Source organism: Stomoxys calcitrans, chromosome 4 (assembly GCF_963082655.1).
Source record: "Stomoxys calcitrans chromosome 4, idStoCalc2.1, whole genome shotgun sequence".
NCBI lineage: Eukaryota > Metazoa > Arthropoda > Insecta > Diptera > Muscidae > Stomoxys > Stomoxys calcitrans.
Window position 1 is genome coordinate 22,182,476 of NC_081555.1, and position 26,561 is coordinate 22,209,036.

Sequence of the window (26,561 nt, forward strand, 5' to 3'; positions counted from 1 at the left end):
TTGTTGAGATTTGTTGTTCTTCCTTCGATATATTGGGCTTGTAGAACATAAAGATATTCATATACCAGTCCTTTTGATAAGTATGTGAAGCCATCCAAATAGCTGTTTTCACACTATAGAATCATCTAGCCTTCATTTTAAAAATCTTTGTCTAGTATGTCAAATTCAATAATACTTATAAAGTACTATTAAAAAAAAAACACTTACTTTCTTACCTCAATGCTTCATTTCTAACCATAATTTGTTATATTTTGGTCCTCTCCAGAGCACGTCAAATGTTCTCAATCAAATTCAGTGCAATAAAGTTGTCTTGGATAGTTATCCACAGCATGCGATTACAGGTTATACTACTAAATTTTCTATCAACATTCCACTCTTATATCAATCAAGTGCAGTCCGATTAAAGTAGGGTAAGCAGACTGCCTTTTTATGCCCACTTCAAACGGCGTGCCGCACCATTACGTAGAAAAGTTTTAACATGGGAGGATACCTCAGAAATGTAACCAACATTAGTTAGGGGACAACCATCGCTGAAAATTTTGTTGATGTTCACGCCGGGTTTTGACCCCAGGCGTTCGGCGTCATATGCGGACATGCTAAGCTCTGAACCGATTTTTACCAAAATTCATAGAGTTTGTCTTTGTGATAAAAAAGTGATATGTAGAAAGTTTCATGATGATTGGATCACAAATGCGATCTCCCACCTAATTGCAAAAAAAAACGACAGATGGACTATCAGCACAGAAAGCAAATGTGGCTAAGCCGACTTAGTAGTAATTTCTGAGTTGAAATATACATTGTATCGCAGCGACAGTTAGGAAAATTCCATCAATATATTGTCTTTAAAGATAACATGGGCGAATTTTTTGTCTTCAGAAAAAATGTAATTAAAATTTCTTCTAAATTTTTCTTTATTAAATTTATTTTAAAAAAATCACCGATTTTTTCGATGAAAAAAATTTAATAAAAAATATTGTCTTTTCTCTTTTTAGCTTATGGCTATGTTATATATATTATACATACATTATAGATGTAATTTTTTTTTAAATTACAATATTCTTATGCATTTTTGGTTATATCACTCGTATAAATAAACAAATAATATAAGGAAAAAAAAGTTGCAATAAAATCCTACAAAGTATTCTTAGGCTATAAGTTTATGATTTAAATTTTCTGAATTGAAATAAAATTGCTTTTACCATTTAAGAACAATTTCATGGAATTTATTTCTTCGAAAGAATCAATAAGTTTTACTTCAGTTATAGATCGCAGAGCAGAACGCATGTAAACGTTCAAATGAGTCAGTGACAACAGAGAATATTGAAAACTTCCCCTTCAAAAAAAAAAAAAAAAAATAGTATTGCCTTATATGATTGTCTTGAAATGAGAATTAAGAAAATAAGAAAATTTTTAGAAAGTAAAAACAATCGAATAAATAAAAAAAAATAAAAATAAATAAATAAAATATTCTTACGCTATAAGTTTATGATTAAAATTTTCTGAATTGAAATAAAATTGCTTTAGGAATTTGATAACAATTGCATGGCCTTTATTTCTTGGCAAAAATCTTTAAGTTTTACTTCAGTTAAAAGTCGCAGAGTAATTGGTGATGCAGAACGCATGTAAACGTTCAAATGAGTCAAAGACAATAGAATATATTGAAAATATCACAAAAAATTAGCTTTGCATTATAAAGTGATTAAGATGAGATTGAAAAAAAAAATTTCTCAAACTATGGAAAGAAATTTCACTCACTGTGTCCATTATACAGATCACTCACTGTTTGATTGGGAAACAGTGTCCAACCTCTATTTTTTAACGAGTCTACACGGATAAACATATAATGTTATCCCCTCTATAGAAACATACAAATAAACAAAAAGTATTTTTCTTACCAATTTCCGCTAAGGCTTCGCATTTGCACAAACAAATGAGTCTTATGTGAAAGGCAATAACAATGATGTGGCAAGTAATTTACAAATTTTAGTATGTTCTAGTTCGAATTTTAAAAAAATCCAGCCTTATCTCGAAATTTCGTACCAAGATTGGCCTTTATGCTAAATTTCAAGTATGTAGTTTCAGCCGTTTCGTCACGCTACTCTTTCATATATTTATATAGAAGATTATTCAAATTGTAATGCTGTGCCAAGTAATCTACAAATTCTAGTACGTTTTAGTTCGCATTAAAAAAAAATCCAACATTATCTCGCATTTTCGTCAAAGTCTGTGTCAAATTAACAATGCTATGTCAAGTGATTTACAAATTTTAGTACATTTAAGTTCGAATTTTAAAAAATCCAGCCTTCGTACCAAGATAACCTTCATGCAAAATTTCAAGTATGTAGGTTCAGTCGTTTCGTCGCGCATCTCTTTTGTTTATATTTGTTTATAGAAGATTATCTTAATTGAAATTATGTGTCAAGTAATTTAGAAATTCAAGTATGTTCTAGTTCGAATTTTAAAAAATCCAGCCTTATGTCGCACTTTCGTACCAAGAGTAACCTTCATGCAAAATTTCACTTATGTAGGTTCAGCCGTTTCGTCGCGCAACTCTTTTGTATTTACATGTATATGGAAGATTATCTTAATTGAAATTATGTGTCAAGTAATTTACAAATTCTAGCATGTTCTAGTTCAAATTAAAAATAAATCAAGCTTAGTCTTGCATTTTCGTACCATGAGTAATCTTTGTGCAAAATTTAAGGTTGTAGGTTTAGCCATTTCGTCACGCTTCTCTTTAATATATTTATATATATGTATAGAAGAATATCTAAATTGAAATGCTGCATCAAGTACTAAACAAATTTGTATTATGTTCTAGTTCGAATTTTAAAATATCCAGCTTTATCTCGCACTTTCGTACCAAGAGTAATCTTTACGCAAAATTTCAAGTATGTAAGTTCAGCCGTTTCGCCACGAAACTATATTTTATATATATATAAGAAGATTATCTAAATTGAAATGCTGTTTCAAGTAATTTACAAATTCTAGTATGGTCTACCTTATCCAAAAAAATCTAACCTTATCTCACATTTTCGTCAAAGGCTGTGTCAAAGTAACAATGCTATGTCAAGTGATTTACAAATTTTAGTATGTTCTTGTTCAAGTTTTAAAAAATCCAGCCTTGTCTCGCACTTTCGTACCAAGAGTAACCTTCATGCTAAATTTCAAGCATGTAGGTTCAGCCGTTTTGTCACGCAACTCTTTTTTTTGTTATATATATAGAATATTATCTAAATTAAAATGCTTTGTCAAGTAGTTCACAAATTTTAGTATGTTCTTGTTAAAATTTTAAAAAATCCAGCTTTATCTCGCCCTCTCGTACAAGAGTGACCTTTATGCAAAATTTTAAGCATGAAGGTTCAGCTGTTTCGTTTCGCAACTCTTTTATATATAAATATATAAATGATTGTCTAAATTGTAATGCCGTGTCAAGTATTTTGCAAATTTTAGTATGTTCTAGTTCGAATTTTAAAAAATTCAGTCTTATCTCGCATTTTTGTTCAAAGAGTGACTTTTATGCAAAATTTCAAGCATGTAGCCTCAGCCGTTTCGTCTCGCAACTCTTTTATATATAAATGATTGTCTAAATTGTAATGCCGTGTCAAGTAATTTGCAAATTTTGAAATATTCTTGTTCGAATATTATGAAATCCAGTCTTATCTTGCACTTTCGTACCTAGAGTGACCTTCATCCAAAATTTCGCATGAACTTCAGTCTTCGAAAGAATGATGAAGGTTGACTTCAATTAAATGTTGCAGAGACATTGGTGATGCAGAACGCATATAAACGGACATGATTCAGTGGCAATGGAAAATATTAACATTTTTGAAAAAACAAAAGGAAAAATTTGCCAGCATGACAATATAGTCGAGAAGAGATTTAAAATGCAAGAAAGGCACATTTTCAGATAATTATAGTTCTATAGGAAATATTCCCAAAATATTGGGTTGCCCAAAAAGTAATTGCGGATTTTTCATATAGTCGGCGTTGACAAATTTTTTCACAGCTTGTGACTCTGTAATTGCATTCTTTCTTCTGTCAGTTATCAGCTGTTACTTTTAGCTTGCTTTAGAATAAAAGTGTAAAAGAAGTACATTTGATTAAAATTCATTCTAAGTATTATTAAAAATGCATTTACTTTCTTTTAAAAAATCCGCAATTACTTTTTGGGCAACCCAATATGTATGTACCAGAAATTTCACTCACCGTGTCCATCATGAGAAAAAACATGCTGATAGACTAACGTTTTCAAGCAACATTTTCTGCTGACGCTGTGAAGACGTCGAGAAATAGAAAACTGTAAGAGTGCGGATGAGAGCGTGTCAGTGTGAGAGGATGGTGGGACTACAAGAAGAGTGGTAAAATAAATAAGACACGTATTTTATTTATAGGTGTGTGATTTTGCTACACATAGGCGCTAATTACCCAATTATTAATAAGACAGAGGTTGAGATGTGCACTACGTCTGCGATGTGAGAATAAAATGGATAGCAAGTGATGTCTGCTGCATGACAATTGCTAAAGGAGCCATCGTTTTGGTACTGGAAGTTTCTCTCCGAACTAGGCGACCAATCTCCTATGAGAAGTGTGGAAAGAGAATGCTCTTAAGAAATCTTCCTACGGTTCGGCTGAGCAAGCAAGGCCAAGTAGAAGCTGTAGAGAAATTTCCCCATATTTTAGGAAACCGCTTCGTTACGAGCTAGCTAACAAGCTTTAAGCTAGGTTGTAGGAATACTAAATAAACCGACTCCTTCTATGCCCAGCAGTGTGAAGAAGCCGAAAGGAGAGGGGATAGAGAAAAAAAGCAATCCAAATCATATGAACTTAAACAACTTAACTATAGAACATCTGCTGTGTGCCTGCTCAGCTATGGCTGCAACACGAAGTTCCACTTTAGATTTTTCTGAATTGACGAAGCGATTATTAGCAAGTTATAAGACTTTTCAAAGTAAACTGTCTGGTTCTTATGAGAACTAGAAGGCATTTACTTCCTTTTATTATTGGGCTTCAATTTACATCTGGCATACTGATATAAATATAAACTGCTCCAACCAATCTTTTCACGAATCGTTCAAAATTCTCTTTTAGGAAGTTTCCCAAAACTACAGATTACCACTTCAACTTACGAACTAATATCTAAAGTTAAAACATGTTGAAACATCCTCCTCCTGCTCCAGACTGTTGCCGGCTCTGTGTAAAAAGCTGTCATGATTACCAGCACAGCCTCTACGATGAGACAGGTCAAATTAATGCAAAACATGATCTTGTGGGCAAATATTTTACCAACGCAGTGAGTCTCCTCTCTGATACATCCAATGACTAAATGAATGATGACATCCAAATATATCTTCAATGCTTTCAGATGTTGAATATGGAATGGGAGAAACGTCTTCAATACATCTGTGGAAAATGTTGGCAGCATATCTGGGAATTTCATCAATTTCAGGAATCCATTATTGAGGCGCAGAGGGGCCTACGTCTGCATATAGAAGCGGCAAAAGAAGTTGAGGAAGTTAAGATAAAGCTTGAATTGAATTTAAATAAAAATCAGCAGGAACAACAATTGGAATGGCATAATGCCAAGGAATTAAGTGCTAGCACTAAAGACTCTATCAAACCTACAGCCCTTACCTTTGATATAAAAACTGAAGAACCTTTGGATCTCAACAGTGATTATGAAGGGATGTCACCTCAAGGCCTGGATCATTCAACGGACGAAGAAATGTCTCAGATGTCGTACATGTCCAGTAGAAAAGAAAATTCTTCCGTACAGAATGACGATGAATCCAATGCAGACTTTAGCTCAAATGACGACATGCCCTTATCATCTTTCAGGCAATCCCAATATTCCTCTTCAGAAAGTATAGTTACTGCCTCTGTAAAGGAGTTTGATGAGCTGGTAGCTTTGTGGCGGCCCTCCTTGGAATGTGAAATTTGCCATCAGCTAGTGCCCAGCTATTCCCAATTGAAGGAACATTTTACCAACAACCATGCTTCAGAAGATTGTTACCTCATGTGCTGCCAATTGAGGCTGGATAATCGTTTTGATATTGACAGACACATACGCTATCATAATGCCCCGCAGCAGCTAAAATGTGAGACCTGTTGCATGGCCTACCATTCGGATGAACATTTAAGAGTTCACAAACGGAAAGTCCACACCAGCAAAGGTGGAGATAAAAATGATAGCGAAAAGCTGGATGAGAATTATCGTTGCTACGAGTGTTCGAAGGACTTTGCAGCGAGAACGCTTTTAAAGAGACACAATTATAATGTCCATAAACCCAAGATTTTTGAATGTAAAATTTGTAACAAAGGTTTTTCGCATCCAAGCGAACTGCGTGGGCATTTCGCTACCCACACAGGGGATAAAGCGCATGTCTGCTCCTTCTGCCCCGATGCATTTACCCGCCGAGCTTATTACCGTATGCATATGAGGAAATATCATCTCCAGGAATGGAATAAGATACAAAATGAAGCGGCCCAAAAGGAGACTCTGGATGGGTATCGGCGAGAAACTCGAGGAAAGTGTATGGTTTATATTTGCCTTTATTGTTCCATGGAGTGTGACAGAAAGCATTCCATGTTCAACCATCTGAAGCGATGTCAAAAATATGGTGGGTCAATAAAGCCAATAAAGCCTAAAAAGGGGTATCGGCTAGAAACTCGAGGAGAGAGTAAGGTCTATGTTTGCATTTATTGTTCCAAGGAGTATGAAAATCGGTTTTCCATGTACACTCATATCAAACGATGTGAAAGAGACGATGGACCAATAGATGCTAAAAAGCGGTTTCGGCGAGAAACTCGAGGAGAGAGTAAGGTGTATGTTTGCAATTGTTGTTCCAAGGAGTATGAACAGCGGCAATCCATTCACGGTCATATCAAGAGATGTCAAAGAGACAATGGATCAATAGAGTCTAAAAGGGGGTTTCGGCGAGAAACTCGGGGAGATAGTACTCTCTTTGTTTGCGTTTACTGTTCCAAGGAGTATGAAAAGCAGCAATCCGTGCTTAATCATATCAGGGGATGCCTACGAGACCATAGGCCAAAAGAGTCTACATGGGGATATCGGCGAGAAACGCGGGGAGATAGTACTGTCTATGTTTGCATTTATTGTTCCCAGGAGTATGAAAATACAAATTCCATGCACAGTCATAGCAGGTATTGTCAAAGAGGCAATAGACAATTAAAACCCAAAAAGGGGTATCGGCTAGAAACTCGAGGAGAGAGTAAGGTCTATGTCTGCATTAATTGTTTCAGGGAGTATGAAAATCGGTATTCCATGTACCCTCATCTCAAGCGATGTAAAGGTGACGAAGAACCAATAGACCCTAAAAGCGGGTATCGGCGAGAAACTCGGGGAGGGAATATAATCTATATTTGCAATTATTGTTCCAAGGAATATGAAGAGCGGCAATCTGTGCACAATCATGTCCGTGAATGTCGAGACGATAGACCAATAAAACCTGAAAAGGGGTTTCGGCAAGAAACTCGAGGTGAGAGTAAGGTGTATGTGTGCATTTATTGTTCCAAGGAGTATGGAAATCCGAAATCCATGCACAGTCATACCAAGTACTGTCAACGAGGCACTAGGCCAATGAAGCCTAAAAAGGAGTTTCGGCGAGAAACTCGAGGAGAGAGTAAGGTGTATGTTTGCATTTATTGTTCTAAGGAGCATGAAACCTGGTATTCCATGAACATTCATCTCAAGCAATGCCAAATAGATTCTAAAAAGGGGTATCGGCGAGAAAATCGGGGTGAGAGCTATGCTTGCAATTGTTGTTCCGTGGAATATGAAGAGCGGCAATCCATGCAAAATCATATCAGGGAATGTCAAGGAGACGATGGATCAATAGAGTCTAAATTGAGTTTTCGGCGAGAAACTCGGGAAGGGAGGTTGGTCTATGTTTGCATTTTTTGTTCAAAGGGGTATTGTAATCGGCAATCCATGCTCAATCATAACAGTAAATGTCGAAACTATAGACCAATAAAACCTAAAAAGGGGTTTCGGCGAGAAGTTCGAGGTGAGAGGTTGGTCTATGTTTGCATTTATTGTTCCAAGGAGTACGAAAATCGGTATTCCATGTACACTCATCTCAAGCGATGCCGAAGAGACGATGGATGTTTAGCGAAGCAGACCTCAGTAAATTCTAATCCCTCAGTGCCAGCGGAGCAGCAGCAGCAAAAATCATTTAACAGCGCTATAGCAGTGCCGAAGACAACTGATGAATGTAACACAAAACCAGATGGTAATATTTTAAATGTGCTGGGCAAAGAAGGAGTAGTGGAAGAGGATTTATTGAAAACTCCTATAGAGGAGAAAAAGTTGAAAGATGAAAATGCAACAAGTACTAATGTGAAGACCGAACAATTTTCACCAAATACATATGACTGCGTTAGTGAGGAACTGGATGGACATAAAATGCCACTAGAATTTCAAGATGCTACTTGCGAAAGTGAAGAATTCATAGATTCCGAGGAAGAATTTATTGGGCTATGAGCAGAGGCTTAGGGACTTAGTTATCATACTAACATTAAAACAAGGCAGCGAAAATGTTGATAGTCTTAAGAAGCCAAAAGTTTTCTACCCAAAAATCTTAAAATTAACTTGAAACATGTGTTGTTTCACTAAAAAATCATCTGGTTTGGATATACTTAGCTAGGCAAAGCCATTCAGACAGCTGTTTCCAGTTGAGTGTAATGTATATATAACATAATATTTTTGCCTAATATGTCAAAATCAGCTGGTTTTATAATTGGAAAACAGCCGTTCGGATTATATATGCTTTATTAAAAAGAAATAAATGATTTTATGAAACACTTTGTTTAAACAAAAATTTTTGAAATAATATGAAATGTAATATTAGATAAGTTTTAAAATAATTTTTAATGGATTGAAGTAAAGTTGGCAATTATGTGTGAAGAAAATACTTTGAGTTGGCACTTACCATTAACATTAACACTGCTCACCACTCACATTTAAGCATTCAGTCTACTTGATTATTATCTTTTTTCCCTCTTACACGTATTAATAATCACTTTCTTTAAGTCTAATGGATTTTGGATAATTAATTTTTATGTCACCCTTTATTTGTAGTAAAATAGTTTTAAATTTCTTTAAATTACAATACCCTTCTGTATTTTTGCTTTTGTCACTTAAATAAACCAAAAAAGATAATAAGAACATTAATGAGTATTTTTGGGTTATCAGTTGGTAATTTAGATTTTCTAAATCGAAAGAAAGTTTCTTTTGTTTGCCTAGAATGACGTCATTATTACAAAAAGGTTTAGATAAATCAAAATTTTATCAAAATTTGTTTTCTTTCGGAAAACTTTTTGAAAATGCTTTTGTTTTAGAAAATTTTCTCAAAAGTGTCATTTCCATAGAGAATAGTAAAAAAATAAACAAAATAGTTTGGGTGGATCCAAACAAAATAACGAATAAATAAAATAAATTAAATAAAGAAAAACACAAAACATAAAAAAATAAAAACAAACAAAAAACAAATAGAATAAAAAAAATAACAAAACACAAAATAAAAAAAAATGTTAATAAAGTAATAAAAATAAAACAAATTAAATAAAAAATAAATAAAATTAAGAAAAACAATGAATTAAAAATAAAAAAAAAATATATAATAATTTAAAAAAACATTAACAAAATCGAAAAAAATAAAATGAAATAATAAAATAAGATAATTAAAAAAAAATTAAATAAAACAATGAAAATAAATAAAAAAAATTTAAAAATAAATAAAATATACAATCGGATATTATTCGGCTGCAAAGGGCAATCGGGTTCTATTACAAACAGAACACGAAAAACTTTCGTTTTTTGAAGTTAGGCAGAAAAATGTGTTTTTTGCTTTGTAAAAGCATTTGACTGGTTTCCTAGATCGCGATTTCGGTTTGAACCAACCAAACTCGTCAGTAGGATTTGTCAAATCCTTTTGAGATAGGTAGTTCCAAACAAAAACGCAAATAAATAAAATAAAATAATAAAAATAAATGCAATAAAAACAAAAAAAAGTAAGAAAAATATAGTAAAAATAAAAAAACGTAAACAAAAATAAAAAACGTAAACAAAAATAAAAAATAAAAAAAATAAAACAAATGTAAAAAACATAAAAAAAAACAAAATAAGTAAATAAAAAAATAAAAAATAAAAAAACATAAAAAAATTAATATTTGAATAAAGTAATAAAAAAAATAATAATATATATAAAAAATAACAAAATAAAAATTAATTGAAAAAATAAATAACATAAAAAAATTAAATATAAAGACAAATTTTATTAAAAAATGTTAATAAAAGTAAAAAATAATAATGAATAAAACTGAAAATAAATAAAAAAAATTAAAAAAAAAATAAATAAAAGAAAATAATATATATATATATATATATATATATATATTATATATATATATATATATATATATATATATATATATATATATATATATATATATATGTGGGAAAAGTTTGAATGTATGTGTGTTTGGCTTTGGTAAACACAAAGACGAGTAAGCGAAGCACACAGAAATCAGTCTATCCGCAGCCGTGACGACGTAAAGACGCGAGTTAAAACCGAACGCCATTCCATTAGTTTACATTGATTACTGTTTTACTTTTCTATTGATAACAAACATTTTATTGTACTTTACTCTTAAACTTTAACTAAATATAAATAAAATAAAGGGATTTAAAAGAAGAAAAAAGTGTCCACAAATTGGGGGCTCAACCGAAATAGAGTCGACTCAGTGAACTAAAACGACGATCGGCCAATAAAAGCCGCAGTGAAAGAAGAAACCTCGCGACGCGACTCGGTCGAGACGAACGGAGTAATTCAATGGTTAATGTGGAAAGGCGACAATCAGCCTGAACGGTTAAAAAAGAAAGAAAAAGAAAGGAAAAGACTCGACGAGGAAGTATATTTATTGTCTGCATCAAGCACATCAAAAGAGAAGAAAAAAGCAGAATAGTTTCTATCCACGAATGTCCAAGCACGGAATCACAGGTGTACAACTTCTTTAATTCTGCAACGCACACACTCTCACACAATCACGCAAAACGACGGTTGAATTTGAAAATACGGAGGTGGTTTAAATAACAACAGACGACGAGTGTATGTGTTAGTGAGAGAGAGACGGACTCTCGCAACCATACACAAAACGACGGTTAATTTTCAGAAGTGTATATGAGAACGCCGACATCCCAACGTTGTGTGTGTAGAGGCAAGTTGAGGAGAAGAGTGTGATTGTGTGTAAGACATTGTCAAGACACCTTGGACATTTGATACAATATCTGATTTGAATTGAGTGCACGTTTATGTGTTTGTGTGCAGCGGACAGTTCTTGTGAATATAAGAAAATAAAACTATAACAAAGACGCACACACACACTTGTGTAGAAAGAATACTCATAATAAATAAAAGAGAACCATGGCATGTTTAGGGGATTTTACGGCGGTTGACAATCGTTTAAGAACTGCCAAGCGTACGGTGGTGGTTGCGATGCATAAATTCATTTTTGGAAGAGAAGGAGATCGTGACAACCGAAAACGACTACGCTTGTTCGACGGCTTCGACTACGATGTAGACAGCGAAATGTATGCAAACAAAGCAACGTACATAAAGGCAAATTTGTGTCAAGCTGACCTGGTGTCGATATGTAACGCTTTGGGTATCGACTACATCGATGGTGATTTGTGTTTACACATCTTTAATAATCTGCGAAAGGGTGCAATGTTAGCTGCTGCTGTTGATGACGACGAAGACGATGATGAAGGCGACGACGACGACGGCGAAAGCAACGAAGACGACCGCACAATAATGAGAGCAGATAGCCAAGCAAGTGTTAGAGAATCAATTGGTGGTGGTTCACATAATGACAAGCTGTTGCTTGCAGGCGATTTGGTTCGCGAACAGTGTCTCAAAGCTGAAAGTGTTCACGTACAGCAAACAATGAATTGCGAACTGCCTAGTGGTGTAAATAGAGAGGTTTCATCGTGTCAGACGCATCAATACAATGACGTTCCCAGATTTACTTTAAATTTCCGAGATATTGAAGACTCCATTCGACCTTTTGATGGAACTGATGACTTACCCATTGGCGCATGGTTGGATGAATTCGACGAAACTGCTTTTGTTATGGGATGGAATGACCTCCAGAAATTTGTGTTTGCTAAACGCTCATTGAAAGGGCTTGCGAAATTGTTTATATCAAGCGAACGTGGTATAACATCTTGGAGTACCCTTAAAAGCAAATTGGTAGAAGAATTCCAGTCGACGACAAACAGCGCACAGCTTCATAAACAATTGTCCGAACGACGAATCCAAAAAGGCGAAAATTACCTGGAATATCTTTTAAAGATGAAAGAGCTAGCTTCTCGAGGCAACATAGAAGACGACGCTTTGATACAATACGTAATCGACGGCATAAATGATTTAGCAACAAATAAGGCGATGCTGTATGGTGCCAGAAATCTTAAAGAGTTTAAGGAGAAATTAAGATGCTACGAGACGATGCAGGAAAAGATTAAACCAAGGTTTAATTTTAACCAAAAACAACCTGACAAGACGAAACAACCTGATAAGACGAAACAACCGGATAAGACAACAAACAAGGCCGAGAAAAAGGAGTTGTGTTACAACTGTGGCGAAAAAGGGCACACGTCCCGAAATTGCAGCGATAAAGATAAAGGGACCAAGTGTTTTGGATGTAATGAGTTTGGCCACATATCAAAACAATGTCCGCGCAAAAATGAAAGAGCCAATATGCGACGTTTAGTTCCTGATGACATAATGAAGAAAGTTGTTAAATTTTCTGATTTACAATACATGGCGATCTTCGATACAGGCAGCAGGTATAATGTTGTCAGCGATAAAGTTTACAATGATCTAAGAAGACCAACTCTTAAGAAATCTGATTTTTATTTGGTTGGATTTGGTGAAAGGACTCTCAACAACCGAATAAAGCCGCTGGGAAACTTCACGCATCAAGTTGAAATCGACGAGGAGGACTACCAATTGACATTCCACGTAGTTCCAGCAAATTCTATGGATATCGACGTGGTGCTAGGAAAGGATTTCTGCTCCGATGTTCGTGTTGAAATTACGGCGAATAGTTTAAAGTTCGAAAAGATCAAAGACGACGTTACCTCCCAGCAGCACAACATTATGCTCATAAGAACAGCTGACGAGCCAGAGAGTCAAGTAGACGTGAATTTAATGGCAAGTGATGGTGCAAAACGCGAAGTTATGAAGCTCATTGATAATTACAGACCTGAGAAGAACAAAACTACGAATGTCGAAATGAATATCATCCTGAGCGAAGACACTAACATATTTTCCAGACCTCGTAGATTACCAATGATTGAAAGGGAAGCAGTGGATGAGCAAGTGGACAAGTGGTTGGCTGATGGCATCATTGAGGAATCTGTGTCTGAATATAGCAGTCCAGTGGTGATGGTTAGGAAGAAGGATGGTTCGTATAGACTATGCGTTGATTTTAGACGCATGAATAAGATCATAGTTAAAGACCGATACCCCCTACCACTCATCGAAGATCAGCTAGACCGACTGCAAGAGGCTACGGTGTTCAGCACAATTGACTTAAAGAACGGATTCTTCCACGTGAGTGTAGCCGAAGCAAGCCGTAAGTACACCTCATTTGTTACTCACAACGGACAATACCAGTTTTGTAAGGTGCCATTTGGTTTGTCAAACTCACCTGCTGTGTTCCAGAGGTTTATTAACACAATTTTTCGTGATTTGACACGAAGAGGTGTTGCACTTCCTTACGTCGACGACGTTATTATTCCATCGAAAGACGAAGACGAGGCCCTGCGAAATCTGAAGGAGGTAATACAAGTTTGCAAGGATTATGGACTTGACCTAAACTTGAAGAAAAGCCAATTTTTAGTCAGACGCGTGGAATTTCTTGGCCACGTAATCGAGAATAAGCAGATATTTCCATCGAACAGCAAGGTCGCCGCTATATTGAAATTCCCAATGCCGAAAGACGTTAAAGGGTTACAGAGTTTCCTAGGGCTTGCTAGTTATTTTAGGAAATTCATTCCAGATTTTTCAATATTGGCTAAACCTTTGAGCGACTTAACGAAGGCAGGAAGATTATTCGAGATGGGTCACGAACAGATTGCTACGTTTGACGCTTTGAGAAAGATTTTGTCAGAAGGACCCGTATTAAATATTTTTAATCAACGATACGAAACAGAAGTTCATACGGATGCATCGATGGACGGGTATGGCGCAATCTTATTGCAACGATCTCCAGATGACGACGGTTGGCATCCAGTATACTACATGAGCAGGAAGACGACGGACGCCGAAAGGAAATATTCCAGTTACGAGTTAGAGATACTCGCAGTTGTGGAGGCACTGAAGAAGTTCAGAGTATACTTACTTGGAATTCATTTTAAAATAGTATCCGACTGCAATGCATTCACCAAGACGATGGAGAAAAAAGATTTATGTACACGAGTTGCCAGATGGGTGTTGCTACTGCAAGAATTCGACTATGAAGTGGAGCATAGACCTGGTGTAAGGATGAAACATGTCGATTCATTAAGCCGATTTCCAATAATGACGATAGTGGAGGATAGTTTACTAACCAGATTGGAGAAAGCTCAACAACAAGACGATGAGTTATTGGCAATTATAAGCATTCTTCAAGAAAAAGACGTTCATGATAACTATTTCATGAAAGGAAATATTTTGTGCAGGTATGTTGATGACTATGAGGTAATGGTGATTCCTAAGGGAATGCAGAGGGAAGTAATACGAGCTGTTCATGAGAAAGGGCATTTTGCCAAAGACAAAGTCAAAGAGATTATAAGAAGGGAGTATTATATACCCAAATTAGAAGAGAAGGTCAAATATCATTTGCAGAATTGTATTCCATGCATAATGGCTAACCGGAAAAAAGGAAAACAGGAGGGCGAACTCCACCCATTACCGAAAGAGTTTCAACCATTGCATACCTACCACATTGATCATCTAGGACCATTGGAATCAACTAGCAAACAGTATAAACATATTTTTGCCGTGATAGACGCCTTCACAAAGTTCTGTTGGTTGTACCCAACAAAGACAACATCGACGAACGAAGTTTTATCTAAGCTGAAGTCGCAAAGTGTTCTATTTGGAAATCCCCATCAAATAATTTCGGACAGAGGAACTGCTTTTACCTCAGAGGACTTCAAACTGTATTGTGAGACGGAGAACATCAGACATTTCCTGATAACGACGGGCTTGCCACGAGCCAACGGGCAAATTGAGAGATTGAACTCGACGATTATAGCCGTTTTGTCAAAGTTGAGTATGGATGACCCTGTAAAGTGGTATCGACACGTTGCAAAAGTACAGCAAGTCATAAATTCGACAATTTCCAGAAGTATTAGCACTACACCTTTTGAACTAATGTTTGGAGTAAAGATGAGGACTCCCGAACAATCTGAAATTCTGAAGATGATTGAGGATGAGCTGAATTCGAATTTCGTTGAAGAAAGAAACTTTTACAGACAAGCTGCGAAAGAGCAAATTTTAAAAGTCCAACAGGAAAACAGATTGTATTACAATCTACGACGACGTAAGGCCACTAAATACCAAAAGGGTGACTTAATTGCTATAAAGCGCACGCAATTTGGTCCAGGCCTTAAGCTGAAACCGAAATATTTGGGACCCTAGGAAGTGATGAGGGTAAAGCCAAATGATACCTACGATGTTTTCAAACGTGGTTCTGGTGAGGGACCGATGAAAACTACAACTTGTGCAGAATACATGAAGAGGTGGTGCGATTTTGAGGGCGAAGATGAAGAATTCGAGACGAATTCCCCGCAGGATGGCCGAATTGTGGGAAAAGTTTGAATGTATGTGTGTTTGGCTTTGGTAAACACAAAGACGAGTAAGCGAAGCACACAGAAATCAGTCTATCCGCAGCCGTGACGACGTAAAGACGCGAGTTAAAACCGAACGCCATTCCATTAGTTTACATTGATTACTGTTTTACTTTTCTATTGATAACAAACATTTTATTGTACTTTACTCTTAAACTTTAACTAAATATAAATAAAATAAAGGGATTTAAAAGAAGAAAAAAGTGTCCACATATATATATATATATATATATATATATATATATATATATATATATATATATATATATATATATATATATATATATATATATATATATATATATATATATATATATATATATATATATATAAACAATAAAATACAAAACAAGGCAAACAATAAAATAAAGAATTCAAACAAGTAAGAGCGTGCTAAGTTCGGCCGGGCCCAACCTTGTATACATTCCAACATAGATCGCATTTGTGGAGTTCTCTGCCCGGTATCTCTTTTTAGGGGCTAACAAAGAATAATGAGGAAGAACTGTTATGCTATTGAAGCTATATCCAATTATAGTCCGATTCGGACCATAAATGAATTAAATGCCGAACATTGTAGAAATTATTGTGTAATACTTCAGTTCATTCGTATAAGAATTGCGCCTTGTATAAGAATTGCGCCTTGGGCTCAAGAAGCAAAATCGGGAGATCGGTTTATATGGGAGCGGTATCAAGCTATAAATCGATTCAGACCATATTGCAAAGGCAAAGTTGTCGTACAAAATTTCAGCTAAATCAGATAAGAATTGCGCCCTCTAGAGGCTTAAGAAGTCAAGATCCCAGATCGATTTATATGCCAGCTATATCAGGTTATAGACCGATTTGAACCATATTTGGCACAGATTTTGGAAGTCATGACAAAACACCTAATGCAAAATTTCAGCCAAATTGGATAAGAATTGCGCCCTCTAGAGGCTTAAGAAGTCAAGATCCCAGATCGATTTATATGCCAGCTATATCAGGTTATAGACCGATTTGAACCATACTCGGCACAGTTGTTGGAAGTCATAACAAAACACTTCATGCAAAATTTCAGCCATATCGAATGAGTGGCTCAAGAAGTCACGATCCCAGATCGGTTTATAATGCAGCTATATCAGATTATGTACCGATTTGCGTAAATATATGTATGTAAATCCCAGATCGGTTTATATGGCAGCTATATCAGGTTATGGACCGATTTGAACCATACTTAGCACAGTTATTGGAAGTCATAACAAAACAATTCATGCAAATTTTGAGCCAAATCGTCGAAGAATTGCGCCCCCAAAAAGCTAAAGAAGTCAAGATCCTAAATCGGTTAATATGGCAGCTATACCAGGTTATGAACAGATTTGAATCATACTTAGCACAGTTGTTGGAAGTTATACCAAAACTCCACGTGCAAAATTAAAGCCAAATCGGATAAGAATTGCGCCCCCTTAAAGCTGAAGAAATCGAGACCCCGGATCGGTTAATATGGCACCTATATCAGGTTATGAACCGATTCTAACCATACTTAGCACAGTTGTTGGATATCATAACAAAACGCCTCACGCTTAATTTCAGCTAAATCGGCGAAGATTTGGGCCCTCTAGAGGCCAAAGAAATCAAGATCCCGGATCGGTTTAATGGCAGCTCTATCAAAACATGAACCGATATGGCCCATTTACAATCCCAACCGACCTACACTAATAAAAAGTATTTGTGCAAAATTTCAAGCGCCTAGCTTTACTACTTCGAAAGTAAGCGTGCTTTCGACAGACTGACGGATTTGGCTAGATCGACTTAAAATGTAACGATGAACATGAACATATATCCTTTATGGGGTATCAGACGAAAATTTCGAGGAGTTACAAACGGAATGACGAAATTAGTATACCCCCATCCTATATTGGAGGGTATAAAAACCACCCCATATTTGTCGGAGGCGGCCATAGTGCAGAGATTGGCATGTACGCCTACAGCTCTGAACGTCTGGGTTCGAATCCTACAGCTACATCAGGTCTTAGAATGATTCAGGACAAATGTCATGGCAATCAAGAATATATATACTTTTTGTGGTCTACGACCACTATTTCGATGTGTTACAAACGGAATGATTATGTTAATATACCCCCATCCTATGGTGGAGGGTATAGGAAGTCTGTTATCTAAATGTAGTCAAAATTAAAAAAAAAAAAATAATTATCAAAAAATTAAAAAAAAAAAAAAATTATCAAAAAATTAAAAAAAAAAATTATCAAAAAATTCAAAAAAAAAAAAAATTATAAATGTAAAAATAAAATAAATAAAATGGAATGGAATAGAAGAAACGCTTCATGGTTAAATTATAGACCAAACTGAAGATGTTTGACAGTGAGAGAAAACACGAAACGTGCGTGAGCTATTTAAACCAGTGTTGCCAAAAAGATAATAGCAAAAAAATCACCCTTTAGAAGGCATTTGCCATCTCTTGCTATTAGGCTACAAGTTAGAAGTAGCAAATTTCCGAATGTTGTAAAACTTAATCTACTGTTATACAAATATACAAGACTCTGCTCCAATCCATCTTTTATGAATTCTTCAAAATTCTCTTTTAGGAAGTTACCAAAAAATACAGATTACGTTATAACTTCAACTTAGGAACAATTATCTAAAGTTAAAGGCATGTTGAAACATTCACCTCCCTCAGACTATTGCCGGCTCTGTGTAAAAAGCTGCCATGATTACCAGCACAGCCTCTATGATGAGACAGGTCAAGCTAACGCAAATCATGATCTTGTGGGCAAATATTTTACCAACACAGTGAGTCTCCTCTCTGATACACCCAATGACTTCCAAATATATCTTCAATGCTTTCAGATGTTGAATATGGAATGGGAGAGACGTCTTCAATACATGTGTGGCAAATGTTGGCAGCATATCTGGAAGTTTCATCAATTCCAGGAGTCCATTATTGAGGCACAGAAGGGCCGACATTTGCATATAGAAGAGGCAAAAGCAGTTCAGGAAGTTAAGATTAAAACTGAGTTGAATATAAATCAGCAGAAAGTACAACTGGACTTGCCCATGACCAAGGGACTAGGCACTAGCACTGAAGATTTAATCGTACCTACAGTCCTTAGCTTTGATATAAAAGCTGAAGAACCTTTGGATCTTAACAGTGATCATGAAGGGATGTCGTCTCAGAACGGGCAGGACCATTTAACGGATGAAGAATTGTCTCCGATGATGTCCAGTAGAAAAGAAAATGCATCCTTACAAAATGGCAAAGATGATGAATCCAATGAAGACTACAGTTCAAGTGATGACAAGCCCTTATCATCTTTGAGCCAAACCAATATTTCCTCTTCAAAACATAAAGTCTCCGATACAAAAAGGTCTGTAGAGGAGTTTGATGAATTGGTGGCTTTGTGGCGAACCTCCTTAGAATGTGATATTTGCCATCATCTGGTGGCCAGCTATTCCCAGTTGAAGGAGCATTTTAGCAAAAGCCATGCTTCAGAAATTTGTTACCTCATGTGTTGCCAGTTGAGGCTGGACTCCCGTTACGATATTCTGCAACACATAGACTATCATAATGCCCCGCAGCATCTAAAATGTGAGGTCTGTTGCAAGGCTTATCGTTGGGTGAGAACTTTAAGAACCCACATTAAAACTATCCACATCAGGAAGGGAGGAGATAAAAATGCTCAAGACAGCAGCGAGAAGTTGGAAGGAAAATTTCGTTGCTGCAAGTGTTCCAAGGACTTTGCAAGCGAAAAACATTTGGAAAGACACATTCAAAATGTCCATAAACCCAAGATCTTGGAATGTAAGTTTTGTGAAAAATCGTTTAGACGTCCAGAGGTACTGCGCGAGCATTTGGCTCGCCACACGGGCGTGAAGACATATGCCTGCTCCGCTTGTCCCAAGGCATTCAATTGGCGATCTAGTTATTTGGCGCACATGAAAAAAAATCATCCACAGGAATGGCAGAAGATGCGAAACGAAGAGGCCCAAAGGGAGCCTAAATGTGGGTATTGGCGAGAAATTCGAGGAGATAGTGTGATCTACGTTTGCATTTATTGTTTCAAAGAGTATAACAAGCAGATATCCGTATACAGACATAGCAGGGTATGTCTTGAAAGCGATAGACCAATGGAGCCAACAAAGGGAATTCGGATTGAAACACGGGGAGCCAGTGAAGTCTATGTGTGCATTTATTGTGAGACAGAGTATGAAATGCGGCGTTCTATTTACCATCATCTTAACCAATGTCAAAAAAAGGATGTCTCTGTAGCAGAGAAAGCATCAACGATTGCTGAATCCCCCGCACTAGCTGCGAAAGTCGTGATAGAGTCTGAATTGAAAAACGAAGGCTCTTTAGCAGAGCAGGCATCGACGATTTCTGAATCCCCCGTACCAGCTGAGAAAGTCGATATAAAGCCTGAGTTGAATACGAGTCAGCTGGAAGAACAACTGGAGTGGCATAATGCCAAGGGATTAAGCGCTAGCACTGAAAATGTAACCAAACCTAAGGCCCTCACTTTCGATATAAAAACGGAAGAGTCTGATGAAGAAACGTCTGACATGTCCAGTAGAAACGACAATAATGCCGTTGTATCCAATGAAGATTTTAGTTCGAGCAAAGTCGTCACACCGCTATCATCTTTGAGCCACACCAACCTTAGCTCTTCAGATAAAACAGTTGTTGCTACCAAAAGATCGGCAGAGGAGTTTGATGAACTGGTGGCTTTGTGGCGATCCTCTTTAGAATGTGACATTTGCCATCAGCTGGTGGCCAGCTATTCCCAGTTGAAGGAACATTTTAGCAAATTCCACGGTTCAGAAGGTTGCTACATCATGTGTTGCCAATTGAGGTTGGCAACTCGTTTCGACATTGACAGACACATACGCTATCATAATGCCCCGCAGCAGCTTAAATGTGAGGCCTGTTGCAAGGCTTTCCGTTTGGCGAAACATTTGGGAAATCACAAAAGGACTGTCCACACCAGCAAGGGAGGAGACAAAAATGCTAAAAATAAAGACATTGAGACGCTGCAAGGGAAATATCGTTGCAGCAAGTGTTCGAAGGACTTTGCAACGGAAAATCAGTTAAATAAACACAATCAAAATGTCCATAAACCCAAGACCTTGGAATGTAACTTTTGCGAAAAATCGTTTATGCGTCCCGCGGCATTGCGCTATCATATGGCTAGCCACAAAGGCGAGAAGACGCATGCCTGCCCCTTTTGCCCCAAGGCATTCACCTGGCCAAGTGATTTCTCCCTACACATGAACAAATTTCATCTACAGGAATGGAAGCAAATGCAAAAGGAGGAGGCCCAAAGAAAGCCCAAATGTGGTTATTGGCGAGAAACTCGAGGAGAGAGTATGGTCTTTGTGTGCATTTATTGTTTCAAGGAGTATGACAATCGGCATTCAATGTACTATCATTCCAAGCAATGTCAAATATATGGCACACCAGTAGAGCCTAAAATGGGGTTTCGGCTTGAAACCCGGGGTAAGAGTAAAGTCCATGTGTGCATTTACTGTGCCAAGGAGTTTGAAAAGCTTCATTCCATGTACCTTCATCTTAAACAATGTCATAGAGACGGTGGCTCTTTAATGGAAGAGCAAGCATCAATGATTTGTGAACCCCTCACTTCAGCTGAGAAAGTCGAAATAGAGCCTGAGTTGAATACAAAACAACAGGAAGTGCAACTGGAGTGCGATAATGCCAAGGAACTAAGCGCTAACAATGAAAATTTAATCAAACCTAAAGCCCTTACCTTTGATATAAAGTCTGAAGAACCCTTGGATCTCAACAGTGATTACGAGCGGGTGTCACCTCAACACCTGGAACAGTTAACGGATGACGAAATGTCTCTGTTGTCTTACATGTCCAGTAGTAGAAACGAAAGTTCATACTTAAAGAATGACGATTTATCCAATGAAGCTTGTGACTCGAATGATGACCTGCCCCTATCATCTTTGAACCCTACCAAGTTTTGCTCTTCATATAAAGAAGTTCCTGCTGCGAAAAAGTCTGTGGAGGAGTTTGATGAGCTGGTGGTTTCGTGGCGTTCCTCCTTGAAATGCGAAATTTGCCTCCAGCTAGTGCCCAACTATTCCCAGTTGAGGGATCATTTTGGCAAAAGCCATGCTTCAGTGAAATGTTACCTCATGTGTTGCCAATTGAGGCTGGAAACTCGTAACGATATTGAAAACCATATTCACTATCATAATGCTCCGCAGCAGCTAAAGTGTGAGGCCTGTTGTAAGGCTTACCGTTTGGAGGAAGATTTAAGAGTTCACAAACGGAAAGTCCACACCAGCAAGGGAGGAGATCAAAATGATGAAGACAGCGACAAGTTGCAAGGGAAGTATCGATGCCGCAAGTGTTTGAAGGATTTTGCAACGAACCGGCATTTAAATAAACACAATCGTGATGTCCATGAGCCCAAGACTTTTGCATGTAACTTGTGTGAAAAATCGTTTCGGCGTCCAGGGGCCCTGCGTGATCATTTGGCTACCCACAAAGGCGAGAAGAGGCATCTATGTTCTTTTTGCCCCAAGGCATTCATCAGGCGAAGTGTTTTCAGTCTACATATGAGAAAATCTCACCTTCAGGAATGGATGAAAATGCAAAACGAGATGGGAAAATCTCAGGAACGGAAGAAGATGCAAAACGAGGAGGCCCAAAAATTGCCTAAGTGTGGGTATCGGCGAGAAACTCGAGGAGAGAGTATGGTCTTTGTTTGCATTTATTGTTTCAACGAGAGTGACACTCGGCATTCAGCGTACTATCATGCCAAGCGATGTCCAAAATATGATAGACCAGCACAGCCTAAGAAGGGGTATCGTCTGGAATCCCGGGGAAAGAGTCAAGTCCATGTGTGCATTTATTGTGCCAGGGAGTTTGAAAAGCGACATTCCATGTACCAGCATCTTAACCAATGTCATAAAGACGTTGACTCTTTAGGGGAGAAGCAGGCGGCAGCAATGAGTGCTGAACTCCCCGTACCAGCTGAAAAAGTCCAGATAAAGCCTGAGTTGAATAAAAATCAACAGGAAGTAAAACAGGAGTGGCATACTGCAACAAGGACTAATGTGAAAACCGAACAATTTTCTGCTAATACAAATGGCTTGGAAAATAAAATAAAAGACGATGAAATGCCAACAGAGTTTGAAGTTAATACATGGGAAAGTGAAGAATTCATAGAATCCAATGAAGAATTTATTGAGCTATGAGCATAGGCTTAAGACCTTAGTGGGTATATTGAAAAACTCTCTATTGTGAATTAGGTTTTTCTTAATTGAAAGAAAATTTTGGAAATTTAAGAATGCAAATATTTAAGTCGATCATAATTTATAAAGAATTTTAGATTAAAATTTTTATAAAAGGGGTATAACATCTATTAAATACGAGATGAAATTTGACTCTATTCAAAAGCGCACTCGATCAAGTATGCGTTGAGATGGGTTTCTACCGGGTATTTACCCAATTTACCGGATAAATACCTCATCGCCCATCTCTAAATATGCGGGAATTCGCCCCCCCCATTTTATGGCATAAAACACATTGTGTGAACAAAACCTTTCAAAGAATTACATAAAATTTTTTTTTTTTTTTGAATCATTGAAGTGTGAAGAAATTACTTTAGCAGTACAATCTAATTGATTATTGTATTTTCATCTTACACTCTTATTAATAATCACTTTCTTTAAGTCTAACTGGATTTTGGATAACTTATTTTTATGTCACCCTATATTCTTAGTATAATAGTTTAAAATTTGCTGCGAATTACAATATCCTTATGTATTTTTGCTTTTGCCGCTTGAATAAATAAAAAAATAGAACAATAAAAAAAAGTTAAAACTTTGAATTTTCATACAATAGTTCCTTTTATCGCCTAAAATCCTTCGCATGAACTCCATTTCATCGAAACAATGAAAAAGGCTGGTCGCAAAGCCATCGGTGGCGCCGCATGCATATAAATGTCCATATGTGTCAGTAACACTAGAAAACATTGAACATTTCACAAAAAATTGCCTAAGATAATGAAATAATTGCGAAAAGTCTTAAATGATGAAATTTCTGTTCCAATGGAACAATTTTTGAAAATGTTCTCAAAAACGTTATTTCTTAGAAAATTTTGCAAGAGAAAAACAGTTAATAAAAAGTAAAAAAATAAAAATTTAAATATGAAAGATAATAAATAAAATATAAAAAGTAATAAAAAAACATAGAATTGAATAGTTAGGATTAAAAAAAAATGCAAAAAAATAATTATTGGAAAGATGAAAAAAAAACAAATAATAACTAAGTAAAAAATAAAAAGAAATAAAAATACAAAAAATTAAACAATGGAAATAGAAATAAAATAAAAAAATTTAAAAAGCTAAAAATAACTACTAAGATGAATAAATAACTAAAAAAACAAATAATAACTAAATAAAAAATAAAAAGAAACAAAAATACAAAAAAAAAAAAATAAAAAAAGCAAATAAAAAATAAAGTAAAAAAGTTAAAAATTTAAATAGTTAAATATAACTACTAAGATATATAAATAATTAAAAAAACAGAACAAAAATAAAAACTAATTAGTAATAAAAAAATAAAAATTAAAATGAAAAATAAAATAAAATAAAAATACAATAAAAGCAATTAAAATAAAATAATAAAAATTAAATAAAATTAAAAAATAACAAAATAAAAAAAAAAATATATAAATAAAATGAGAAAATGAAGTAAATAGATAAAGAAAACATTAACAAAAAATAAATAAAAACTTAAATATTAAAGATAATAAATAAAATATCAAAAGTAATAAAAAAGATATAAAATTAAATAGTAAAGATATAAAAAAATGCAAAAAATTTATTATTGGAAAAATTAAAAAATAGCAAATGAATAAAAAATAAAAAGAAATAAAAATACAAAATACAAATAAAAATAAAACAAAAAACTTAAAAAATTAAATAATTAAAAATTACTACTAAGATAAATAAATAACTAAAAAAATAATAACTAAATAAAAAATAAAAAGAAACAAAAATACAAAAAAAAAAAAAATTAAGAAAACAAATAAAATTACTTAATTTAAAAAAAAATCAAATAGTTAAAAATAAATACTAAGATAAATAAATAACCAAAAAAAAAAAAAACAAAATAAAATTGCTTTATTAAAAAAATCAAATAGTTAAAAATAACTACTAAGACAAATAAATAACAAAAAAAAACAAATAAAAAAATTAAAATGATAAATAAAATAAAATAAAAAAATAATTAATTGCAATTAAAATAAAGAAATAAAAAATAACTAAATAAAAAAATTAAATAAATTATATGAAAAAATAATGTAATTAAATAAATAATAACATTGACAAAACAAACAAAAAATAAATAAATAAAAACCAAAACTAATAAAAAATTAAAATTTAAATAAAAAAGAAAATATGAAAAATATACAATAAATGCAATTAAAATAAAAAATAGAAAAGAATTAAAAAATAAATTAAAAAATATACAATAAATGCAATTAAAATAAAAAAATAAAAAAAAAACTAAAAAAAAATTTAAAAAATAAAAAAATTAAAGAAAATAAATTAAATTAAAAATAAATTAAAAATAAAAAAAAATAATTAAATAAAAACATAAACAAAAAATCAAAAAATGTTGTCAAAACAAACAAAAACCTAAAAGAAAAAAAAATAAGTCAATAATAAAATAGTTTAAAAATATAAGAAATTTAATAAACAATTTTAATTAAAAGTAAAAAAAATGAAAAAAAAATATATAAAAAATACAAAGTGAAATTAAAAAAACTATGTAAAACACAATCTAGTGGCTAAAATAAAAAAATAAACAAGAAGTAATTAAAAAAACCAAGAAACAAATCCAAAGCCAAAAACAAAAATATAAAAAAAATAAACGACAAATTTTGAAATAAACAAAAAATTAAATAAATAACAATGTAAATAAACAAAAAACATAAAATATAATATATCTTATCTTTGGGTTTATTTTTTTAGGAAACAACGCAGAAGTTGAGCTAAACGTCTTTTTTTTGCTATAGATTGCAATGCTGCATACCCAACTCAAAAAATTGTTTCTCATCAAAAATTTAAAATATTGGGAGGGTTGCCCTCTTAGCAAAAAAAAAATAAAAAAAGCTTTTATATTTTAAGGAAATTTGTTTATTTTACGGTTCGCCTTCAAATTTCGTACTGCGGAGTGCTTTACATTTTCTAACTTCTAAAAAATTAAAGAATTACAGCGTTTTCCAACTTAAAAATGACCTTGGCAATTTTAGGCCCATAATAAGTCGATTTACGATGTTTTTAATAGAAAACATTGATTTGCATCACGAATCCAATGGTGTTTTCAAAATTTCGGAGCTCGAAAATCTAAGGAAGTTACAGCAATTTCGAACTCACATAGATTTTTTTTTTGCCTTCTTGGGGTATCAATTTTGAGATTTTGGGCTTTATATATGGGATCTTTACCTAAATCTGGTTGGATTTTGATGATATTTTTTGCATGTAGTGCGACGTCAAATAAATCATCTCTTGCTAAATTTTGTAAGGATGGGACCAAAATTGTGCCTTCTACAGCCCTAAAAGACCATATCGGATGAAAGTTATATATGGGAGCTATATCTTACTCTGAACCGAT

The 26,561-nt window shown here is 34.7% G+C and overlaps 1 protein-coding gene across 1 annotated transcript in view; it reads left to right on the forward strand.

The window, feature by feature from the left end:
* The window catches only part of LOC106084690 (uncharacterized), a 163,123-nt gene that overhangs the window by 131,450 nt on the left and 5,112 nt on the right, over positions 1-26,561 (forward strand). The window contains exons 6-10 of the mRNA XM_059367061.1: positions 5,206-5,293; positions 5,366-6,533; positions 8,166-8,459; positions 11,845-15,356; positions 18,542-23,130. Of these exons, the coding sequence (XP_059223044.1) occupies positions 5,206-5,293; positions 5,366-6,533; positions 8,166-8,459; positions 11,845-15,356; positions 18,542-23,130 (9,651 nt within the window). The remainder of the gene's footprint in view (positions 1-5,205; positions 5,294-5,365; positions 6,534-8,165; positions 8,460-11,844; positions 15,357-18,541; positions 23,131-26,561) is intronic.